The 21,147-nt window shown below is 39.4% G+C and overlaps 1 protein-coding gene across 7 annotated transcripts in view; it reads right to left on the bottom strand.

Annotated features, from left to right (window-relative positions):
- The window catches only part of GALNT18 (polypeptide N-acetylgalactosaminyltransferase 18), a 181,033-nt gene that overhangs the window by 53,565 nt on the left and 106,321 nt on the right, over positions 1-21,147 (bottom strand). For all 7 annotated transcript variants that reach the window (XM_064163746.1, XM_064163744.1, XM_064163743.1 and 4 more), the window contains exons 5-7: positions 4,471-4,654; positions 3,369-3,566; positions 2,404-2,518 (exon numbers count right to left, since the gene is read on the bottom strand). In XM_064163746.1, coding sequence (XP_064019816.1) covers positions 2,404-2,518; positions 3,369-3,566; positions 4,471-4,654 — 497 coding nt within the window. The remainder of the gene's footprint in view (positions 1-2,403; positions 2,519-3,368; positions 3,567-4,470; positions 4,655-21,147) is intronic.

Raw genomic sequence — 21,147 nt, forward strand, 5'->3', positions numbered from 1 at the left:
CCTCTCCTCTTCCTGTAGATGTTTGCTCTTACACGCCTATGCAGAAAATTTCCCAATGAAAGAACTGACTTTTAATGCCTAAATACTGTAAAGAATGAGAACAGACTCTGCAAAATTTCCTTAGAAAATCAAGCCACAAAAAAAAAAGGGAATTTCACTAGGTATCAACACTATCACATCAGAGAATGCAACACTCAACATCTTTGTGTTGGCTTGGGTGGATCCCAGGCCAGTTAGGGCACATGGTGTCTGCCTCTTTACCCCTACATGAAAATACGTATCATAAAGCAGAATACTAGGTGGAGCTAGATACTGCTAACAAAAGGGGAAAGGCAATGAAAGGTGAAGCACACTGAGCAACCTGCAGTCGTGGATTGCAGAGCACTATTTTAAAATGGAAAGATTATATACTGCATTAATACTGTAATTATAATGTAGTTTTTGTAGAACAATTATTGTCTTTAGTGAATGATTAATCATAGACCTCGCAGCTGAATGCAACACAAGTAACCAAGAGATGACTGGTGCTGCAGAGATGACCTTCAGCAGCAAAGACAGACCATCTGACCTGAAATCATCTGCTGATTGCAGTATTCCACACAGCCCCATCTAAAGGAAAAGAAAGGCAGCCCCTGGGAACTGCACTTCTAGGGACAAGTGCTTGAGTTGCACCTGAATGGCAGGACTGCCCTCCACAACATGAGAGCACTTCTGAAGCAGCTACCTGTATTTTGTCAGGATGCAGAGTATGGCCCCAGATGTGCACCAGCAGCAGGTGGCAGAGGGAAGGAGCTTGTTTTTCAGGTGGAACATCTGTGAAAATAACACTGTGCTTCCCAGAAACTGTAATATTGCACTGTACATTTATATTCATCCTAGTATTATCTGGGATATGCTGAGCATTGTGAGAAGCACTGGTAATAAACTGCTGAAAAATCTGTTCATTACAGCTCAGTAATTTGTTTTGATGCAGCCAAGTCAGGGTGAAGTTAGATGAGGCAGCATACATTATAATACCTTGCACACTACAATCTGTTACAGATGAAAGTATTTTATGTAGGTCAGGCACTACTCCCCTGGAGACAGACAAAAGCCATAAGGAAATCAGAGCAGTGTTGGGACTTATTCCAATGATCCAGTCTACTCCAAAGTTTCAATTATGCAGAGATTTGCATCTCTCTGGTCTTGCTGATCAAAGTACACTTCTCATCAACTTTTTAAGTCTAAGCATAGTAGACTGGACAGAACATATCTGATGATGCAAACCTACATAAAGCTTCTTATGTTCACAAGGAGACAATAGTTTTGTCAGCTGAAAAAAGAAAACAAAAATCAGAGTGACACAAATATTCAACTCACTGCAATACTGAGCTGCAAAATCAGGTTTTGGGAACAGAAAGTGGCTCTGGCCCTCGCAGGGAGGAGAATGGTGTTATTAAAAAGAAGCAGTCTTGCATTTCTCTCTCCCTTTCCTTAAAACTGTGTTCTACTGTAGCCGAGGGGAGATCTGTGTTTCAGTCTTGCTGCAATAGCACTTTAACATTGACAAGTTCAAGGAAAAAAATGCAGGAACCCAGAAGTGAGCAACTTTTGGTGTATCTCAGTCTCAGCAGAGAATTCTGTATTTTTAAAATAAATTCCTTTTTTTCTCCTACTGTATAACAGTATGCTTTTATTCTGTCAACTAAAAAGCACAAGATATAACCTTCCACTAACATTTCATATCAGAGTTCAGAATGCAGTTTCGTAACATACATCACACTATTTTTCATTGTCAATTCTCTAAGAATTTCTCTTGTATCAAAAACCTGAAAGATCCCCAAACAGAACAGCACTGTACTTTCAAAATGGAATTTAGCTGAAGAGATGTAGAGTACACAAATCACAGACAATACTGCATACAGTAAATGGATGAATAGTGTATGATGGAAGAAAATATGTGCACTTATGCACTTTATGACTATCTTAATTCGGCTCCAGAGGAAAAGCAGCATAAATGCTTTTATATTCCTGTGCATTCCATAGTGATTTTTCCTAATTTAAATAAACCAAGTAATTTAGAAAGGCTTCTCCCATTACACCTGTGAGAAACTATCCTTCTTGTCAAGTATGGGATCACAGATAAGCAGAGTTTTAGGTATCATCTCTGCAGAACTTTTTCATTGCTACTTGAACAAACCCTGTAATTCTGTTCTTGCCTCAGATAAGTTCTTAAAAACATATAGGGACTTGGGCTCTTTTCCCTCCCTCTCTCATCAAATACAATAACTTATACTCCTGCAGATGTGGATCTCCCTTGGCATGCCATCACCCATACATTTTTGACTCGTATTCTCCCTCGCAATAAGAAACAAGCTGCATTTTAAATGTAAGCCATCAATACTGGCTGGTTATGATCCTTACCCTGATTCCAAGCTCCACATTCTCTCCTCCGTATACTTCCATGCCTTCATCCAATAAGCCAATCTCTTGGAAATACTCTCTGTCTACTATGAAGCATCCAATCAATGCAGGACTTCTGAAAGAATAAACCAGTAGCAACCAAAATTAGCAGACAGAATATGAACAATTTGATTATTCAAAATCAGATTATATATACAATTGTTGATGCAGCAAGATGGATTCCTAGGGAGGTGTTTCTGAAACACATTTATTCATTTTTCCTTCTAATTTTCTTGATTCTATGGTGAAATAAGCACCACTGAAGGAAAATAGACTCAAAATTGTTGGACATACATATTCACCAAAAGAGGCAGGATTTCAGTGATAACAAAACCAGATGCAGCAAGTTGCTGAGGAGATCTGGAGGCACCTACTCCCTTCTCTGAGATAAGGGTATAGTTCTGTACCAGCCTAACAATATTCTAAAGATGGTAAGAAAGTACAGAGCCAGATTGTACCAAAGCATGGATCTAATACACTATTTGCTCACACACTATCAGTGGACCATCATTAACACTTGGGGTGTAACACAGCAGTAAAGCTGTGTGACAGTATTAGAAAGAATACAACTGTCAGATCAGTTCTGTTTGTGTACCACATTTGTAAAGAAAAGTCTGTTTCTGGTCTGTTACCACTAAAGCAGCAGACAAGATATTTGGAGAAAGCAGTGCTGCTGAGCATTCAAGTCTGCCGTTGTCAGTTCAGCTATATGCTAATAACAAGGACACCTATTTTCAAAGATCTGAAAACAACAGTTTTCTTGACGACTGTAAGACAAAAGCTGAAGAGAACAGCTCAAGGACATTTAACTAACTTAAGATTACAGGCAGTAAAATAGTATTACACATCTGAGACCACTGAGCATCTGTTCTGTCTAGATGAGCACTGTCAGCGACATACTAATCTAGATCACAGTTGCATGTTACCTTATTGGAGCAGTCGTGTTCTCCAATTTCCACCATGACTTAGGAGGGTTCAGGTATCGGCACCACAGCTCCCAGTCAAACCCCTGTGCTGAGAGAGGATACTCCTCTATTTCAAAGTTATCATATTTAATGTTATCAAATGAAGGAGAAATGACTCTTTTCCTGTTTTCTTTTATCCTGGTGAGCACTGGTTCAGCCCTAAAAAAAAAAAGAAAAAAGTATTAAGCTTATGTCAATAGAAGCATAGCACCTGAAAGAAATCATGAAATCATAGAATAGTCTGGGTCCAAAGGGACCTCTTAAGGTCATCTAGTCCAAACCCCCACATAAATAACAGCTTATGCTTTCAGAGGGGAAATTCTACAGCTGTTACCAAATTCAGAGCCCTCTTTGCTTTGAGATGGATTTTTGACAGAGCAGGCTCTGCCCCAAAATAACACACTGCAGTATTTTATCTAGGATGCCCTATTATTAACCTTGATGTTAGCTGGTGAATAGAGAAATAAATATCTGCATATCATACCCTTGCTACCAAATACCAAGAACTTCAGGGTCTCAGTATCAAGGACATCAGGATCAAAGGTATTAATAGAACTATCCTAGGGACAGAGATGCCTGCCTTTTTACTATCTTTCTTTCTCAAGAACGGAAGGAGATACTAAATCCAGGCTGAACAAATTAAAATACATAGTTTTAGTTATGTGCTGCTTTTGCACAGAGCAGCAACATCAGTGCCAAAATGATACTTCTTTGTTTACACTATAGAACACAAAAGAAACATAATATTTTTAATTAAAAGAATATAAATTTGTCCCTACAGGCAAAGGGCTACATTATTAGAGGAGGTTTTTAACATGCAGTTTTTCCAGTAGAGCTTAAACACACTGCAATTAGACCAGTGGATAATTCACATTATAAAAATGGATCTGGATTACGTTACACAGCACATATATGTTTTTCATGCCTGTGTCCATGTCTGACTCTTCATTAAAAACAGCAGAGTCCTAACTCACCCTCTATATACAAGATAAATGAATTCAGTACTTTAGAAACACTGCTTGGAAAAGTTCCTTTGGTCAGAGAAATTCAAGGAGACACATACCATCCCACGTTGAATTCCACATGGGCATCAAAGAGAGCGACTACTGGTGCTGTGGCTACCCTCCACCCACTAACTCGAGATCGAATCAGTCCCTCTTGTTTGCTGTGTCGAACGACCTTGATGAAACCAGGCTTACGGGCATTCACTTCATCAACGTACTTATTTAATTTCTCCTTGAGCTCTTCTGTGAGAAAAAAAGAATTAGATGTTACATCAGATGTAAAAGTCTGTTCTTCCAGCAAAACAGGAGTCTTCACACATGGAAATACTCCCTTTTGTTTTAACTGCTAGGAAGAATTCTCAAACAGTCAAGTCTGAAAGGAGAGAAATAAAAAGTAGGATTATCATTTATATCACAGTATCACAGTATCATCAGGGTTGGAAGAGACCTCACAGATCATCAAGTCCAACCCTTTACCACACAGCTCAAGGCCAGACCATGGTACCAAGTGCCACGTCCAATCCTGCCTTGAACAGCCCCAGGGACGACGACTCCACCACCTCCCCGGGCAGCCCATTCCAGTGTCCAATGACTCTCTCAGTGAAGAACTTTCTCCTTACCTCCAGCCTAAATCTCCCCTGGCGCAGCCTGAGGCTGTGTCCTCTCGTTCTGGTGCTGGCCACCTGAGAGAAGAGAGCAACCTCCTCCTGGCCACAACCACCCTTCAGGTAGTTGTAGACAGCAATAAGGTCACCTCTGAGCCTCCTCTTCTCCAGGCTAAACAATCGCAGCTCCCTCAGCCTCTTCTCGTCGGGCTGTGCTCAAGGCCTCTCCCCAGCCTCGTCGCCCTTCTCTGGACACGCTCAAGCATCTCAGTGTCCTTCCTAAACTGGGGGGCCCAGAACTGAACACAGTACTCAAGGTGTGGTCTAACCAGTGCAGAGTACAGGGGCAGAATGACCTCCCTACTCCTGCTGACCACACCATTCCTGACGCAGGCCAGGATGCCATTGGCTCTCTTGGCCACCTGGGCACACTGCTGGCTCATGTTCAGGCGGGTATCAATCAGCACCCCCAGATCCCTCTCTGTTTGGCTGCTCTCAGCCACTCCGACCCCAGCTTGTATTTCTGCATGGGGTTGTTGTGGCCAAAGTGCAGCACCCAAAGTATATAGTATATAGTAAAGAAAAGTATATAGTAAGAAAAAATCCAGGTGTAACTCTTTAGCTTATGAAACTGACATCAGGACCCTGACACTTTAACATGCCACAAAATAGCTACATAAATGCATATTATGTTGCTGTGGCAACAAACAAAAAGGTGACCAGTTCCCACGGTGGTTGGCTTAGCAAACAGATCTGGACAATACGCACACTGGAGTCATGAATGCAATAGAAAATTAAAAGCAAACACATGTTAATTAGCTCCATTAAAAGTTTGTTCTTGGAAAGGAGGTGGACGTGTCCTCTCTTAGGCTGACAAAGAGGAACAGAGGTGTTTCACAAGGTGTCCTCTAGGTTAAAGACTGTTAAAACCACTCCGAGGCTATGAAGAAAAGGACAAAATGATCAACTACAAAGGCTCCTTCAATTCATCCTTCTTTGAAAAATTCTGTCACCAGGTGTGATACTCTTGCATCTGGTTCCACTGGCACTGCAAGACTGTGCATGCCACACACCTTTGTGTAAATGAACTCTCTGCATGGAGTGAGAGAATACTGAAGAAACGTGCTGATGGTTACAGTTCCTCACAAAGGACAGTAATTAAAAAGAAATAATCTGATGACCATGTCCACCACAGTGCTTAAACCGCAACTATATGCCTAGAATTTTCCATATTTTATCGCCAGTATCCATTCTAATTATTTATCTGTGACTGCATCACCTTGAATACAAGGCACCTGCACACGTCACTTACAGCACTATTCTGCTTGTATTAGATTTGCTGCATATTAAGCAATATATTGTCCTTTAGAGAGAGAAAAAAAAGATATTCAGGTTTTCTATCATACATGTGTAAAGTCACATGCTCTTTTGTTCATCTGCTAACACAGAGATTTATAAAGCACAATACTATATCACACCACCCACTAGCTAAACGCACTTTAAATTCAAAAGAAGACATTTACATTACTGAAATTGTGCCTGCTTAAAACCAGTGCAAAACAGTCTTCTATTCCCAAAATCTAACATTGTGGAAGGTGAATATCAAAACATGAAGATCAAAGCTTTCTTCTCAATATAAGTGGCTGTTCACAGCTTAGCAATACCAGGAAGCTTTGTTTGCTACAACAATGCAGCATCACCACTGAGTATAAAACACACAAAAGGAAAGCAGGCGCTAATCAAGGACTTGAAAATCAGTACTCCTGATAGAGCCACTGTTCTCTCAATCACCTTCATTTTTAGCAAGTGAGCCATTCTTACCTCGGTCAAATACTTTTCCTAATGTGGGCTGACTTTACAAGCTTGAGTAAACAGAATCTTTTTCATAGTTAGGTGTAGTACAGAAATAGGTGGAAACAGAACAGAACCCACACCTTGGCTTGCTATCAGCGTGACTTCGGCTGCACGTTATAGCAGTGACATTTAATAGGCAGTACACACTTCCCATTTTCTGGTTACGCTGCAGCTTTTTTGCAAATGAACCAAGACTCAGGGGAACCCTGGAGGCTTATCCATGGTCGTCAGTATAGTGGAATCCTTCCCTGGACTTCACTATCAATCTCAAGAGGCAGAGGACAGTGCTGCATTTTACCAACTCTTTAACGCTGGCTCACTGAATTTGTAGCAAGCCCACAGGAGACAATACAATATTTTGCAGTCGAGGCATTTTCTGGCCTTCGTTATTTAAAACACATTAGCCTTGCTTTGCAAAGGCAGAGTGCTGAGCAGAGCATTATGTGCACTTTGTCTTACAAAACTTATTGGGCAGACTCTTCCAGAAGAAAAGTCTACTAAAAAAATGTAGCATTTTCACTCAGCCTCTGGACACAGCAGACATGTAAATGAAGTTTAAAAAGGCAATATTTGGGGAAGAACATTAAAGATGCCCTAGCAGGATACTTAGGTCAGATTTTTGCCATTGATTCCACATTTTCCTGAGTTCTGCATGAGAAATCTGAGTTCACCTGTCTTTGACAGTTTTAGAGAACCCTGCCCAACTGGACTGAATGATGGGACTCTCCCTGTAGAATTGATCATACACTTTGTGATGGCACTGATGGTCTTCAGCAATATATTTCTTATGCATGCTCTGTTTCTTTCCACTTCAGATTTGTCACTTGAATAATAAACATTCTTTTTCATTAATTATTGTGCATCACTGCTTTGTGCCACCATAGGGAGAAGAAAGGGAATGAGCAAATGTGTCATCTTCAGTACACTGTTGATTCAATTTCTAATTATGGAAACAAACAGATACAAAAGATAGATGAGTTTGCCTTAGCGCAGAATCTCTCAAATAAAGACTCGTTTTGAGTAAGCTGAATGAGTATCTGCAGCTGGGGAGAAAGAGCAGCCATATATAGAACAGGGAAATGGTGCTGGCCTGGCACTTGGCAATGGGGCACTCTACCACCTTTCTCTATATGATACAAATGTCTGGAGGGCATAACACAGATCTCCTCAAATATAGAGAATATAATCCATCTGCCATAATTATGCTTAATATTAAGAGAATTAATTGCTGACACTTCTAAGAGTTTGGGGGTTTTGTTTGTAATAGGTTCTGGAAGACTTTGTCAAGTTTCCCTATTCAGCTGTGTCAAATAGCATGGACGAATTTATGCAACTTTTCCTTCTCAGGAAAGGGTGGAAGCAGGGTAGGATGAAGGCAGGTTGCATGAGGATTCAGAAGACATCAGCCATCCCACAGCTGTGGAGGCTGTATGTGAAGGGATCATGTAGTTCACAAAAATCTCTCCACAAGCCATCTTCCTTTCAGGATATGGCCTGAGAGAAAGATGGCTTGACAGAGGCCCTGGCAGTGCTGGTATTCTCCTTGCAATACTGCAACTTCTTGGCTTGTGTGAGCGGCCACTCCTAACTCAGAGGGACCATCTGGACCACAGTCCTACTTCCTCTTTGAATGTTGGGGGGGTGTGGCAGACCATACAGTATGGGAAAGATTTCTCATGTGTGCCCCAGGGAGTATCTCAGAAGTAAAACCATCTACATATCATGTCCTTTTTCCAGTCACAACAAGTGGCCTATGGTTTGTATGTCTCTACCCTCTCTAAATCGGGAAGTTAATAAGCTAGATGCTGAATGATATAAGGTGCCTTAGCTCCTCACTTCAGTGCCCTACAACAGCTCTGAATCTGCCCCAGACTTCAAATTTTGAAGTTATTGATACAAACAGTGTTGGAAAAATAATAAATTATGGCCTTGCACTCATAGAGAAGCAGCTTAAAGAACAGGCAATTAAACCTCACTTACAAGAACTTTCATGCTTTAATGTGCTCCATTCTGAGTGCTTAAATGAGTCTTCATACATCTCAGAACAATTTACTACATCCTACAAGTCCCTGCTGACTTCAGTGCAGCAGAATGCACATTGGAAGTCACAGCCATTTTGGCAAGCCTTGTGCTTTGACTTTTAGGGAAAAATTTATCTCCATATCAAAGGCCCACGAATTACCATGTCCCTCTTTAACCTCAGCACTTGGCACAAACATGGCTTGTTTTTACCATGAGGGGAAAGAAGTTCTTCAGTACAGAATGGGGTTTAACATAATAATTGCCCTCCCTGTGCCAGAAATTGTGGATAGATACCTAATATGAAAGGGGTGAAATCCTCCTGATTCATTATTTTTATGCTCTAGCTTTGTGTGTTCATTCAGCTGCCTGGAAGGCATGCTCCAGTCCCTAGGTAAAGAACCGTGTGGGATATTTTCTTGGATCATAAAGGACGCTTTTAAAGGCAAATCATTAGAGCAGCTGCAGGAATACAGCAGAGTTACTACCTGTATTGGAGCCAATAGACCACAGCTTGGTTTGCTCCGGGCAAGGATCCCAGGGCCTTCCTGAACATGTTGTGCAGCAGGACAGACTGGGATGCACTGCCTTGCATCAAGGCAAAACTGGCAGATCACAAGAAGCTAGTACACCATGAGAGCTGCTGCCACACAAGGAGCATCTCCTCAGGTACATCTTTGCTTCTGCATAAAAGGCAAGAAGATTGGTAAAAAGAGAGAATTCACACAAAACAATTAATTCTAGTCCAACATTTCCCCAGCTTCTTTATCTGCTTATTTGTGGTCCAAGACCTTGAGAAGAGGAAGAGCTGCTTTTCCACTCTTCCAATAACAATTTTACAGCCTTCTGAAAAACAGAATGCATTAACACTGTTAACTTTCTTTCTGGCAAAGAAAGAAAGCCTGTTTTACCAAGTTTGCTGCAGAAAAAAACCCTCCCTTCCCTCTCAGTCACTCGACAGGCATACAATGTAACTTCACGTAACAACTTCAATTCACAGCAGCACTTAGGCATGTAAGAAAAACTGCTTGCTGTACTCTAACAGGCTTGTATACTGGATTATGCCACTTATTTGTATGCAGCTCAGTGCTTCATTATTTTTATTTTCCTCTCCTCTGGTCCCTTATCTTTCATACTCAAGTGATCACCTCTCATCTCTATAGCAGAAGCTGATAATTTCAAATGAAAAATATTTATAACCAGATAGAGGTATGTCATTTGTAATGCACATGTGTATTTAGAATGTCTGCAACAGAGGGCAACAATGTACAACCAGATAACTAGGGCCTGCTGTGCTCACGTATTTAATAACCTCATGTTATCTGCTAATAGATAAACCACCCAAGGGAAATTACCAACATGATGCAGGGAATTGATCTGGACAGACCTCAAAACCAAAAAAGCAGTATAGTAATTTTCCTCCATTACTATACTTAACGTGTATTGTTGACAGAGATGCATAATCTAATCTGAGAAGTTCAAGGTATCCACATATAGAGCCTGATAGCGTAATGAACTTCCACAGCCACAGTCTCTGCATTCAGCAATCCAATGTTTCAGCTGCTGTCAACCCCCCCCAAGTCTATTAAGATAAATGAGGCCTACAACAATTCACTGCAGCTCACACTTCAGAGTACAAGCCAAGGATTTCTTTCATCTGGCACATGAACAGCACAACTCTCCCATAATAACAGTAGAAAAAAAACCCCACAGTTGCCCTCTCATCCCCTGCACACAACCACATGCTCTTTCAACTGCCCTAGAGAATCTAGCACAGAGGGGTGGAAAAGCATACATTGCTTTCAGAGGGTGTGGTGGGGACTGCCTTTATCCATTCTCAGATCCTCTCACAAACAGCATGTCTACGCGTGAAAAAAACTTGGAGGTGCACACTCCACTGAATCCTCTTGCTGTCTGTAAGATCTTGGGAATCATGTTCAAAAATCATGTTCCAGCAAACAATTCAACTTCAAAACAGTAATGGGTCAACTAGGACTACTCCCATTTAAGGACTATTTCTGAATTTGTTATGGATACAATCACATGATCACAATGGTTAAACCTGGTCAGGAACAAGCACTATCACTGAAACCAGACACTTATATCACATCTGATGCAAGAATGACTTATGATGTTTATTTGAATGCAACAGTTTTAGAAAGGGGACACAAAGTGAGAAGTACACAAGCAGCAAGACCACACATTAGACCTGACACAGTAAATAAATACATCGTTGAAATGGCCACTGCCAGTCCTGAGTTCATAATTTCACTTCTTATGTTCCTGAACTCATTTGTAAAATGACCTTTAAATGTTAAAGAGAAGTGCCTGAGAAATGCATTCTAGTCCCAGCAGGATAGTGGCTGTTTCCAGTAATCCAAGTGGCTTATTTTTTTCAATATACAGTATTTAATTCTAACCTGTTTCTGGGACATGTATGGAACAGAAAAATCACTATTCAGAAGAAGAAACTAAATGTCTGAACAGAGTCAGCACAGACTGTATAAATCTAGAAAAGTATCACAGTATCAGAGCATTTTAGAAATACTCTGCCTTTCCATAAACATGAGACACAGCAAGCTACTTGCTGCATTGCACACTTGATAAATAATCGTGACTCCAAAAATCAGCATGGCACTTCATGTTATGATAACAGCTTCACAAGGAAAAAGAAACTGCCAATTAAAACACAATAGTTCAAGGGCAACTACTTTATTTCTAGAGTGGATTCAGTGAAAAGCAATCACATAAGATATATTAAAAATGTAACATGCAAAGATACAGTTAGAAATGCATGGAATAAAGCTAGTTATATTCCTCTGGATCAAACCTCTTCTTAACAGCGAGGAACCTCAGAACATGACTATAAAAGAAGAAGAAAAAGAAAGGAGCTTTCAGTGTGCACATCCACTACTATCTTAGGAGGAGTTATCACCACTGCTGGGTTAATCTGGGACAACGTGGTGTCTACTGTGCTATTTAAGGCATAGGTTTTAATTCACATAATTTGAGTAAGTTGGAAGTCACAGCTTCTTCTATTTGAAACTTCCTAAAGCTAGGGACAACTTCCAAATGGTTCATACTCCTATAAAGTATCAGAAACAATTTGCAGGATTTGTTTCTATCTAAAAATAGAAACTGGTTTTCTGGGAGAACCAACTATGTACATTTTCAAATTAAAGCAACAAATTCTGGCCTGCTTCTTTCCTGGTGTATTTGATTACTCCTTAGGAGTAAGACAGTGCTGGGACTGTGCCATTTGGTAGCTGCGGAATACCTCTAAATCCAGCATGCATGATTATTACAACAATGCGTCATCCACTGCTCCTTAAAAATCCCCAAATCCAAGTTTTAACAGAACACAACAGCATACAATTTGTATCTTTAGATGAACTCTATCAGCATGCAGAAAATTACTCCAAGTCTTTCATAAGCATTTACAGAAAAATTATCTGTGGGCACCTAATCACAATCCAACCATTAGCTTTAAAGAAATGCTTGTGAGTTAACTTCTATATTACAACTGTTGTTTGTGTGATGGACAGTAACAGCAACCTTTATGCCCTCTGAAAAAAAAGATGAGGCATTAAAAATAACCCAGGCATTAACTTGAAACTAAAATTCATACCTTTTCAGCTCACAGAACAGGAGTAGCATTGCTGAAGACACTGCTGCAGTCTGGGAAAGATTTGGTTAAGTCCTGCTTAATTGGGAGCAAACCAAAGCATGTTAATCTGACTATTAGTATGCCTCCCAACAGGATGGAAGCCTTGCTTGCATAAAACATGCACAAAGAAGCACACACACCAGCCTTGCCTTTGCTACTCCCCAGAAACAACCAGCAGTAGTGTCAATATTCTTTGACATTATAAGCAGTAAAAGTTATATCTGCTGTGCTGAGATAGGACAGAATTCCACCAACTTCATAACTCCTTCCTGGAATTACACCTGAGTGAGCGAGCAGCTATGTGACTAAGGTGACTTGGCTGATCCAGGTTTCTGCTTTGCACTGCAGATGGCTGAGAGTAGCAGGGAAAGACAGTACCTGCTCCAGACTACAAGCAGCAGGCTGGGCTATCAGTTCAAGTTCTTGTCAGCAAAAGCAGAGCTAGCTGGTGCTAGCTGAGAAGCTCACAAAGAACTGCACAGAACTTCTGGACCTGACGCCTGGGATTCAGCAGGCAGCAGTCCTCTCTCTGAGTAGGTCACACATCAACACTCAACACTGCCAACACAGCAACTCACGAGGTTGCTGGCAGTTGCCACACAAAATGGACTGAAATCAAAAGCATAAACTGGGCATTGAATGACTTGGATCCATGTGTGAAAAAGACAATGCCTAAATTAAACAAAAATATTTAAAGAGCTTCTAACTGGCATGTTTTTTTAATTATTAAGCAAATAATAGTCCAGAAGAATGCTCTTGAATTACAGTATCTCATATTAATATCTAGATATATTACAAGTTTCTTCAACATTTGTCTTCTGGCAAACAAATTATTAATTTTAGTTTGCTTCCTCCCTCATTATTTTTTGTCATTTAATTTTATCTCTTTACTTCAAAATTAACCTTCCAATGCTTAAAAACCTGTGGTCAAAGCAGAGAGACTTTTGAGACCTTTTTGAGCCAAATAGGTACAAACTTGATCCATCAAACCTATCATTCATATAGAAAACCATGCACAGAGACATGTGTGAGACCAGGCTCTCCTCCTGCATATTTTTCAGGTAGTTTTATTTTCTCAATAAATGCAGCATATTTAAATGACTTCATGAAGACCTTTCAGAATAGTTTTCACTGATATTATAATTTCTTATCCATGTTATACTTCTGAATCCTTACACTTATATGAAATATTGCTTGGGATTCTTTTTCCAGGAAATCTTTTAATGAAGAACTGTTAGCTTTAAGTACTGTCTGTATCTCACATAGCTAGCTGTGAGGTAGGCTTCAGCACTGTAAACCTGACTCCATCTATCATAGAGATTTAAAGGCATGAAACTATCACCTCCTATTCAATTCCTCCAGAATACCATTTGACCTTTCATTGTGAATAATGAGTTTGCACAGATACAGGCTAATTTCCTTGGGCTGGATTTTGATTTGCCATGCTTTGCAATTTAATTTGCAATATATCATTTTTTAAAAAGAATACTTACTGGCTTCTCAGATCTAAACCTTTTAGCACCCTCAAAAGAACGCTTCTTTCACAGCTAAATTTTGTAGTGAATTCCATGATTATATTCTCTCCAACTATGAGCATTAAATTTCTACCTGGTCTGCATATTACAGTATTTTGTATTAAAGACCACACGACAAATTCAGACTAGGTAATGATCTCACTTTCCTATAAGGCATTCACCTTAGTTAACCTTAGAGGGCTATTACACAGTCACAGTCTTACTATTATGTAGCAGGAGGAGGAGCAAACCCAAATATTTAAAATCCTGAGCAGCATTTATTACACAGAAATGTCAATGATGTTTCCTAAGCTCAAAAATCTTGACATGGGTGTCTCAGAAAGCAGAATGGCAAAAAGCTCCCCAAGGTATTTGACTCTTTCATCTTCAATGATCTCACAACACCCTCCTTTCAAAATCTGCTGTGATAGAAGTTACAAGTGTGTCAGTGGTACTCTATATGACAAAGAAGGCTATGTTGGAAAGCGTTAAGCAACCTGAACAAACTGCAAGTTAACACAAAACTCCTGTGATGTTTTCTGAAAGAGTTTGACTGATGTATATGAACATCACACAGCGAGCCAGCCAGCCAGATGGTCTCACTCCCTGTCACCAACACTGGAAATTACAATTATAGCCACCATGACACAGCAGGAGAATTCAAGATAGATCAAAATAACATGGGCATTTTAGATTCCACCTTGATCCCAAGACTGTCACTTCATTCAAGACATGATACAACAAGTTACTTTTCATTTGATCAAACCCAAAGACCTAATGTTCTCCGCCCTACTAGTGCTGGCCAGCTGCTACTTCAATCTATAAAGCACCAAACAGAAAATCCAAACATATGCAACCTCAAAATGACTATCAACTCATGAGAAGTTACTCTCAGACTTTTTTTGCTAAGCTGCACATGAAAACTGATGTCAGAGCTCTTTTTTTTAGATTTGTTGTACAAGTGAATCTCCTCTGTAACTAAATGGTAAACACTGTAGGTGTTAATTAGAAGCATTTGTAAAAAACAATTAAAATTGCTGCATTGCAATTGCACTTCAAAAAATATTTTTGTATCAAATTCTAATAAAGATTTGCCTTGTACATGCTTTGTTTAACCCCTTCAGGCAGATAAACAAAGAACATAGTAGTTGTATCTTAACAAAGAAAGGGAATGGCAATTCTCTTCTAACCAAAGGATTTCCTTTACAAATAAATCTAAAGCCATTAATTAGGGAACTTGGTACAGGTTATCCCCAGATACATACAATTTATCACCAAAGTGATGCCATGATACACTCTGGGAAAGCATATTCCTGGAGAAGACAGTGATGCAACATCACTTTTGGAAAGTTAGCACTGCATGTAAGAAACTCCACAAGAAGGCTGGCTGCAGTTTGGAAACACGTTGTTGTTACCTTGAACATAACTGGCATGGCTGAAACACTCCACTGACATAAACTTCTGCTCTTCATCTCAAAACAAAACTCTTTTATGTATCCTTCCAATACTAACTCATGCCACCACTCCTTTCATGTGACCATTTCCTAATGACCTTAGTCTTCCTAGTCCTATCCTTCCCTAATGCTGTGAAAGAGATCTGATAACTGACAAATACCTGCACTCACAGATCCCTCTGAAATTAGCTTGTAAAACTTATCAGAATGTCTCTATCTCCTTTTCTTTGCATCCATTCATAACATAGTTATCAAATTACTTATTTTTCTTCACATTTCAGCTACTTGGGTTTTGGAACTTATGGATCCCTTTGGTTTAATTTACACTGTACTGAATAAAATCAGCAGCAGTACCAGGGCATAACTCTTCAAAGTTCTTCACTATTCTCTCCACTAAATCCAGTAATTTCTTTCTTTTCACAAAAACTCTGCATTTCATTACTGCATCACCAGTCACCACTAAAACCTGTCTGAAAACCTAAAAGACAGTATTATCAAGTATTCCTGATTGGGCACTACCACCCAGCAAGTAGAGATTGTCCTGTGAGGACGGGGCACCACGGCACCCAAGGACACGGCTGTGCTGTGTGTTCCAGTGCACACAGCTACCTGAGCTAGTACTAATGAACTGCTCTGACTGCATATGGAGCGCTGTGCAGATGTATTGCCTCCAGGCCTGGGAGCAGATTGTTTGATTTACTGCCTAGACAGCCTACAATATAGGATTGGGAGGGAAGTTTGTAGATGTTTAAGGTGGCAATGACAAGGAAATGGTCTTTCCAGCATGAGAGTACAGCAACATTTGTAATAGCAATAGTTCATAGGGAAGTCCACTCTACAGGTTCTGACTGCATTTCCCTTGGAAGACTGTACTCCAGCCAGACATGTTAAGAGCTCTGGCAGACAGCTCTGTAATGCCAGAGGAAAGAACCTGTCAGCTATGGTCTTCAGCATGCAGCACACATTACAGACAATCAAAGGCTGAGACCTCAGCTCCACTTCAGATCATTAAAAGAAGCTCAGGCAGAGCATGGAAGGGGCTGCTATGTACAGCATAAGAGCTCTGTGGCTGACAAAACACATTATAGTGTTTCTGGATTAGTGATTCCCTTAGACACTACTTCTACGTATCTGACACTTCAGCTGTCCAGACAAGAAATGACTATCTGCATTCATACCTGTGGCTGGGTACACATTACTAGCTGACTTTACTCACCCAGACCCTGAAGTATGGTACAAAACTACCTGAGCTAGGTTCATGCACAGCTATCTCAGGTCCATTTCTTTGATGGGTGCAATATAATCAGTATTTTTTTTTCAGGCCAATATGCTATTCTTAAAATGCTACTAACCATTCTCTTTGAATCTGTATTTTTACTAACAACATTTTAGTCATGAGGCATTGGTCTGAATCTCTACCCTTTTAATTGCTGAAGAGAAGGCACTTTTACAACTCCCTAGCATCTGGCCATCAGAAATACTTCAGTGAATTAAGATGACAAGAGCAGCTTTGATGAGAACTACCCAGTGTCTAAATTAAGCAAATACAGTCAGTGAGCCTCAGCTGGACTCACAGATCAAAAGAGGTTATGTCCACATGAAAAATGCAGTCAGACTTCTTTTTTAACTTTGTATTTCTGCCTAAAACTTTCAGTCACTTAATATATTTTTCACTAGTGTTACAAACGTATTACTGATCTTGAAGATGCTGAAAATCTAACTGGACATGGTCTTGGACAACTTTCTCTAGCTGAACAGAGGAGTGGAACTCGATGATCTTCAGAAGTTGATTCCAATCTCAGCCATCCTGTAACTGACAAAGTTAATGTCTGTTTTGGAAAGAATGGTCTAATTTCTTTTGATGCATTCTGATTAAATAAACAAGCAGCCACAGAACAAATGACAGCACTGAGTAGAATACAGGAATTTGGATGCATACGAATCAGGAACACTTCTGTGAGCTTGCAGTGTCCACTTATAGTGTCACCAACTCTGACTTTAATAACTATATTTTTTTCAACATCATAGACAAAGCAAAAAAAAAAAAAAGGTGTACCTTTCTAAAACTGTAGTATCAAGGTTTTAGAAATGGCTATCTGAAGCTTGGCTCCTAAAGCCTATGTTTAGGTGATTGAATAGAAGCTTACTGATATAGGTCTGTACAGAGACTAAACACTACAGTATTCAGATGACTGAACAGGTTCACCAGTAGAAAGATAATGGGAGCAAATCTATTTCACTCTTTATGAAACTCAGAGTGTCAGTGACTAAGTAAAATTATAAAACTCTGACCTTGAAACTATGTGCATCAGTCTTTCAACACTAGCAGTCTGCTAAACAAATTGAGCTTTGCAATTACTTGTTTGTAGATGGTAAATGAGGAAACATTAATGCAAAGGAACTTGGAGATACTATGCACCACAGGCTGTATGCAAAGAACAAGCCATGAACCTTTTTACATATGTTCTTCATATCCAATTCAAATGGATTACAGAGCTTGACTGATTACCTTCCTTTCACATAAAGTGATCTCTGTTTAAAAGCATGCCTCAGAAAAATAGCATAGACATAGACATGTTTACCAATTACTTTGAATATTACCACATGAGAGATTAACTAAAGATAACTCTAGTTCTGCCTGTTGGTACAGGAACATTCACAGCACTGTTAAGGGCTTTCAGAGGATTTAATTTTTCCATATTTGTCTAAGACTCACAAAATGCTGAGGTCAGAAATTATTTATAGTAGAATAAAAATAAATCTGCCAAATACAGACAGAACATTCTACTACTAGTTGCAGCTTTTCTACCTCCTCTTTGACATGAAGAATAGCTCCCAAGATATTTTTATGGTGATCAGAAACTATGAGGTTTCTTAGAATATGAAATCCCTGCCCTAAAAATCCACACACTGATTAATCACTGTTTATAACCTGAGCCTTAGAGCTCTTCTGTTTAAAGTCCAAAAGTAGTTTGACAGAGAACCAAATACTGCAACATTGTCTGGTCCCTCTTCTTGCCCCAGCACTAAGAGAATTGTTTCAGTTCCCACAGAAGCCTGTCTTGTCTCTTTTTAGATTTATCAGCAAATATTGTTCCACACCCTTTACAGATGAATGGATCAAATGAGCCATGCAGTGAAGAGAAAACATATTAATAGAAGTTTGTTGCCTGATTCAAGTAAAAGTCACAACATCCCAAACCTAGGGTAATCAAAACTAGGTATTTCCAGTTAAAACCATACAGGTAACTTGCTTATACTACTTATAGAATCAGGAGCCATAAAACAAAAGAACTGCAATAAACCATCTAAAACTCACAACATTTCTACTGACAGGAGTATTTTTCCTCATACATTTGAAGATTGAGAGGAACTCTTGTGTAACAAGCCCTTTTTGACTGTTCATAAATAATAACATATTTCAGATGGAAAATTCATTGTAGCAACTTTGCATTTAGAGTTGGTATTTAAGGATCACCCCTTGGTGGGGGAAATGGAATGACAGAGAGCATTATCTCACATCATCAAACTGGTAGATCTATTTTTGAACAGAAGTTCACAGGAAAATGCAGCATTCTCCCTCAAGTAATACTAAATAGTCACACCAGCAGCCTGTGGGGGGACGATAGCTTTAACAATTTGGCAAGAGGGATAGCTGGCTCTGAACACCACATAGTCATAGGCAGCATTTAAAAAAACAGCTTTCAAACAGAACACAGAAAAACTGTCCAGATTTGCTCACTGCCAAATCACTGGAACACAATCAAAATAAGCAGAGAACTAGTTTGAGAAAAAACACTTCAAACAGAATACTGCAGGACAAACACAGGGCAGGTGTTCAGATACAAATTTTAATAAAAGGAAAACATAATAATTTAAGATTTAATAGTTAGAGAAAAAAAAAAATCAAATACATCGAAACATCAAATCAAGCTGATTCAGGCAGAAGTATTTCACAGCCCATAAAAACTCCAAAATCTACTAAAACCAGCTGACTAAGAACTAAACAGATTTGTCTCAGACAAGAAGTCTACAGCTGTTTTGTGACTTGTATTGATTTCCCTTTCAGATAAAAAAAAAATTAGCTATTTCAATTATGTTAAAAGTGACAAGAATCTGTAATTTGTCTAACGAATACTCCAGACAGTTGTCACAGCACTTACAGTCCCTTGGATTTTTTTTTAATTAGTTTTTTCCAAGTTCATACCAAACCTGCTGGTAAACTAACACTGTTTTTATTGCAGCCAAGACACTGATGTCCCTGTTAATTTATGGTACATATTTTCATCTAATGTAATGGCATTAAGGAGGATGTGAAACATACTGCTAAATAGTACCTTAGCTAAGGAGTACCTTACTGTTTTCATGTAATATCTCACAGAACAATGCAATTCTTGCAAATAAATCAGGCTTACAATCTATTACAAATATACACAATTAGCTCTGAGCATTTAAGCTGTATGATTAGGGATAGTGTTCAGTCCCTAATGAACAAAACAGGACAGTTAAAAGGGCTAGATAAAGAGGAATAAACTTCAAGTGAGATTTTCTTGAGCAGACTTGCTCCCTGTTTTGCATCATGCCAGGAACAGAGCAATAGCAAATGAGTTTATTGGCAGAAATGTCAAATAAACACATTGAGGGGCCTGGAACTCAACTCCAGGGACAGACCTGAGCAAGCACTATAAATTCCTCAAACTTTCTGGCACATATTGGAGAGGTAATTTTCTAGGAAGAAAGGAAGAAATATCCTGTGTGACCACAACAACTACCTGTCCTCACTCCTCCCTGCCCTGGGAAGGCTTACCTCTTACAAGTAGTGTGCACAGTATAGCATTCCTTTTTCTCTTGCTCTGGAGGCAAGTCTTGCACACCTCTCTGCACTTAATTCACTCTGCAGGCAATTCACCATAGAAACAACACAAATTTTTGTTTCTTGGGGGAGACGAGCCATTAGGCAGCTATGCAAGTAATCTTAGGATTAAAATACAGTACCTATACTGCAATTTTTAGAAATGAAGTGCCAGACCATAAATCTGCTCAGTACTCTCCTTCAAAAATGGCTATTTATTTGATATAATTTGTGTATTTCACAGCTGGCACTAGTCAAGCCCCTTTTGGGATGCTACTGAGCCCTTGAGCTGAAGCTTATGTCAACAGAAGTTCTGCTGTTAATAGGATGATGTGGTTAACAGGATAATGGTGTTCTTCAGTTTCAACTATATCTTGAAGCTAATCATCCAAAACTCACAAAAAACGTCCTTCCATTTCTGAAGGAAATCACTTAAAAAACAGGAACATATTTATTTTATACTTACTGATGTTTTTATGGGCTTTTTTTAGTCAGGGAATTACTGAACAGACAACTGATTACACAGGTAACTACATGACACTGAAAGCAGTATCAAAGTTCAAATACATAATATAAAACCAGAGAAAACACCTTTCCTCTATCACAGCCAGTTATATAAATCACAAGAATTTCTACTGTAATGGGTACACATAGCACAGACAGAAACACAGTTTTTACACTGATAGGAACCTTAAAAAAAATCCAGAATCAGAAATCCATTTAGTTCAACTGGAAATAGGTAGCTAGGGCAAGTTAAGCCAGCAGAAAACT

This window comes from Pogoniulus pusillus, chromosome 24 (genome assembly GCF_015220805.1).
Source record: "Pogoniulus pusillus isolate bPogPus1 chromosome 24, bPogPus1.pri, whole genome shotgun sequence".
Classification (NCBI taxonomy): Eukaryota; Metazoa; Chordata; class Aves; order Piciformes; family Lybiidae; genus Pogoniulus; species Pogoniulus pusillus.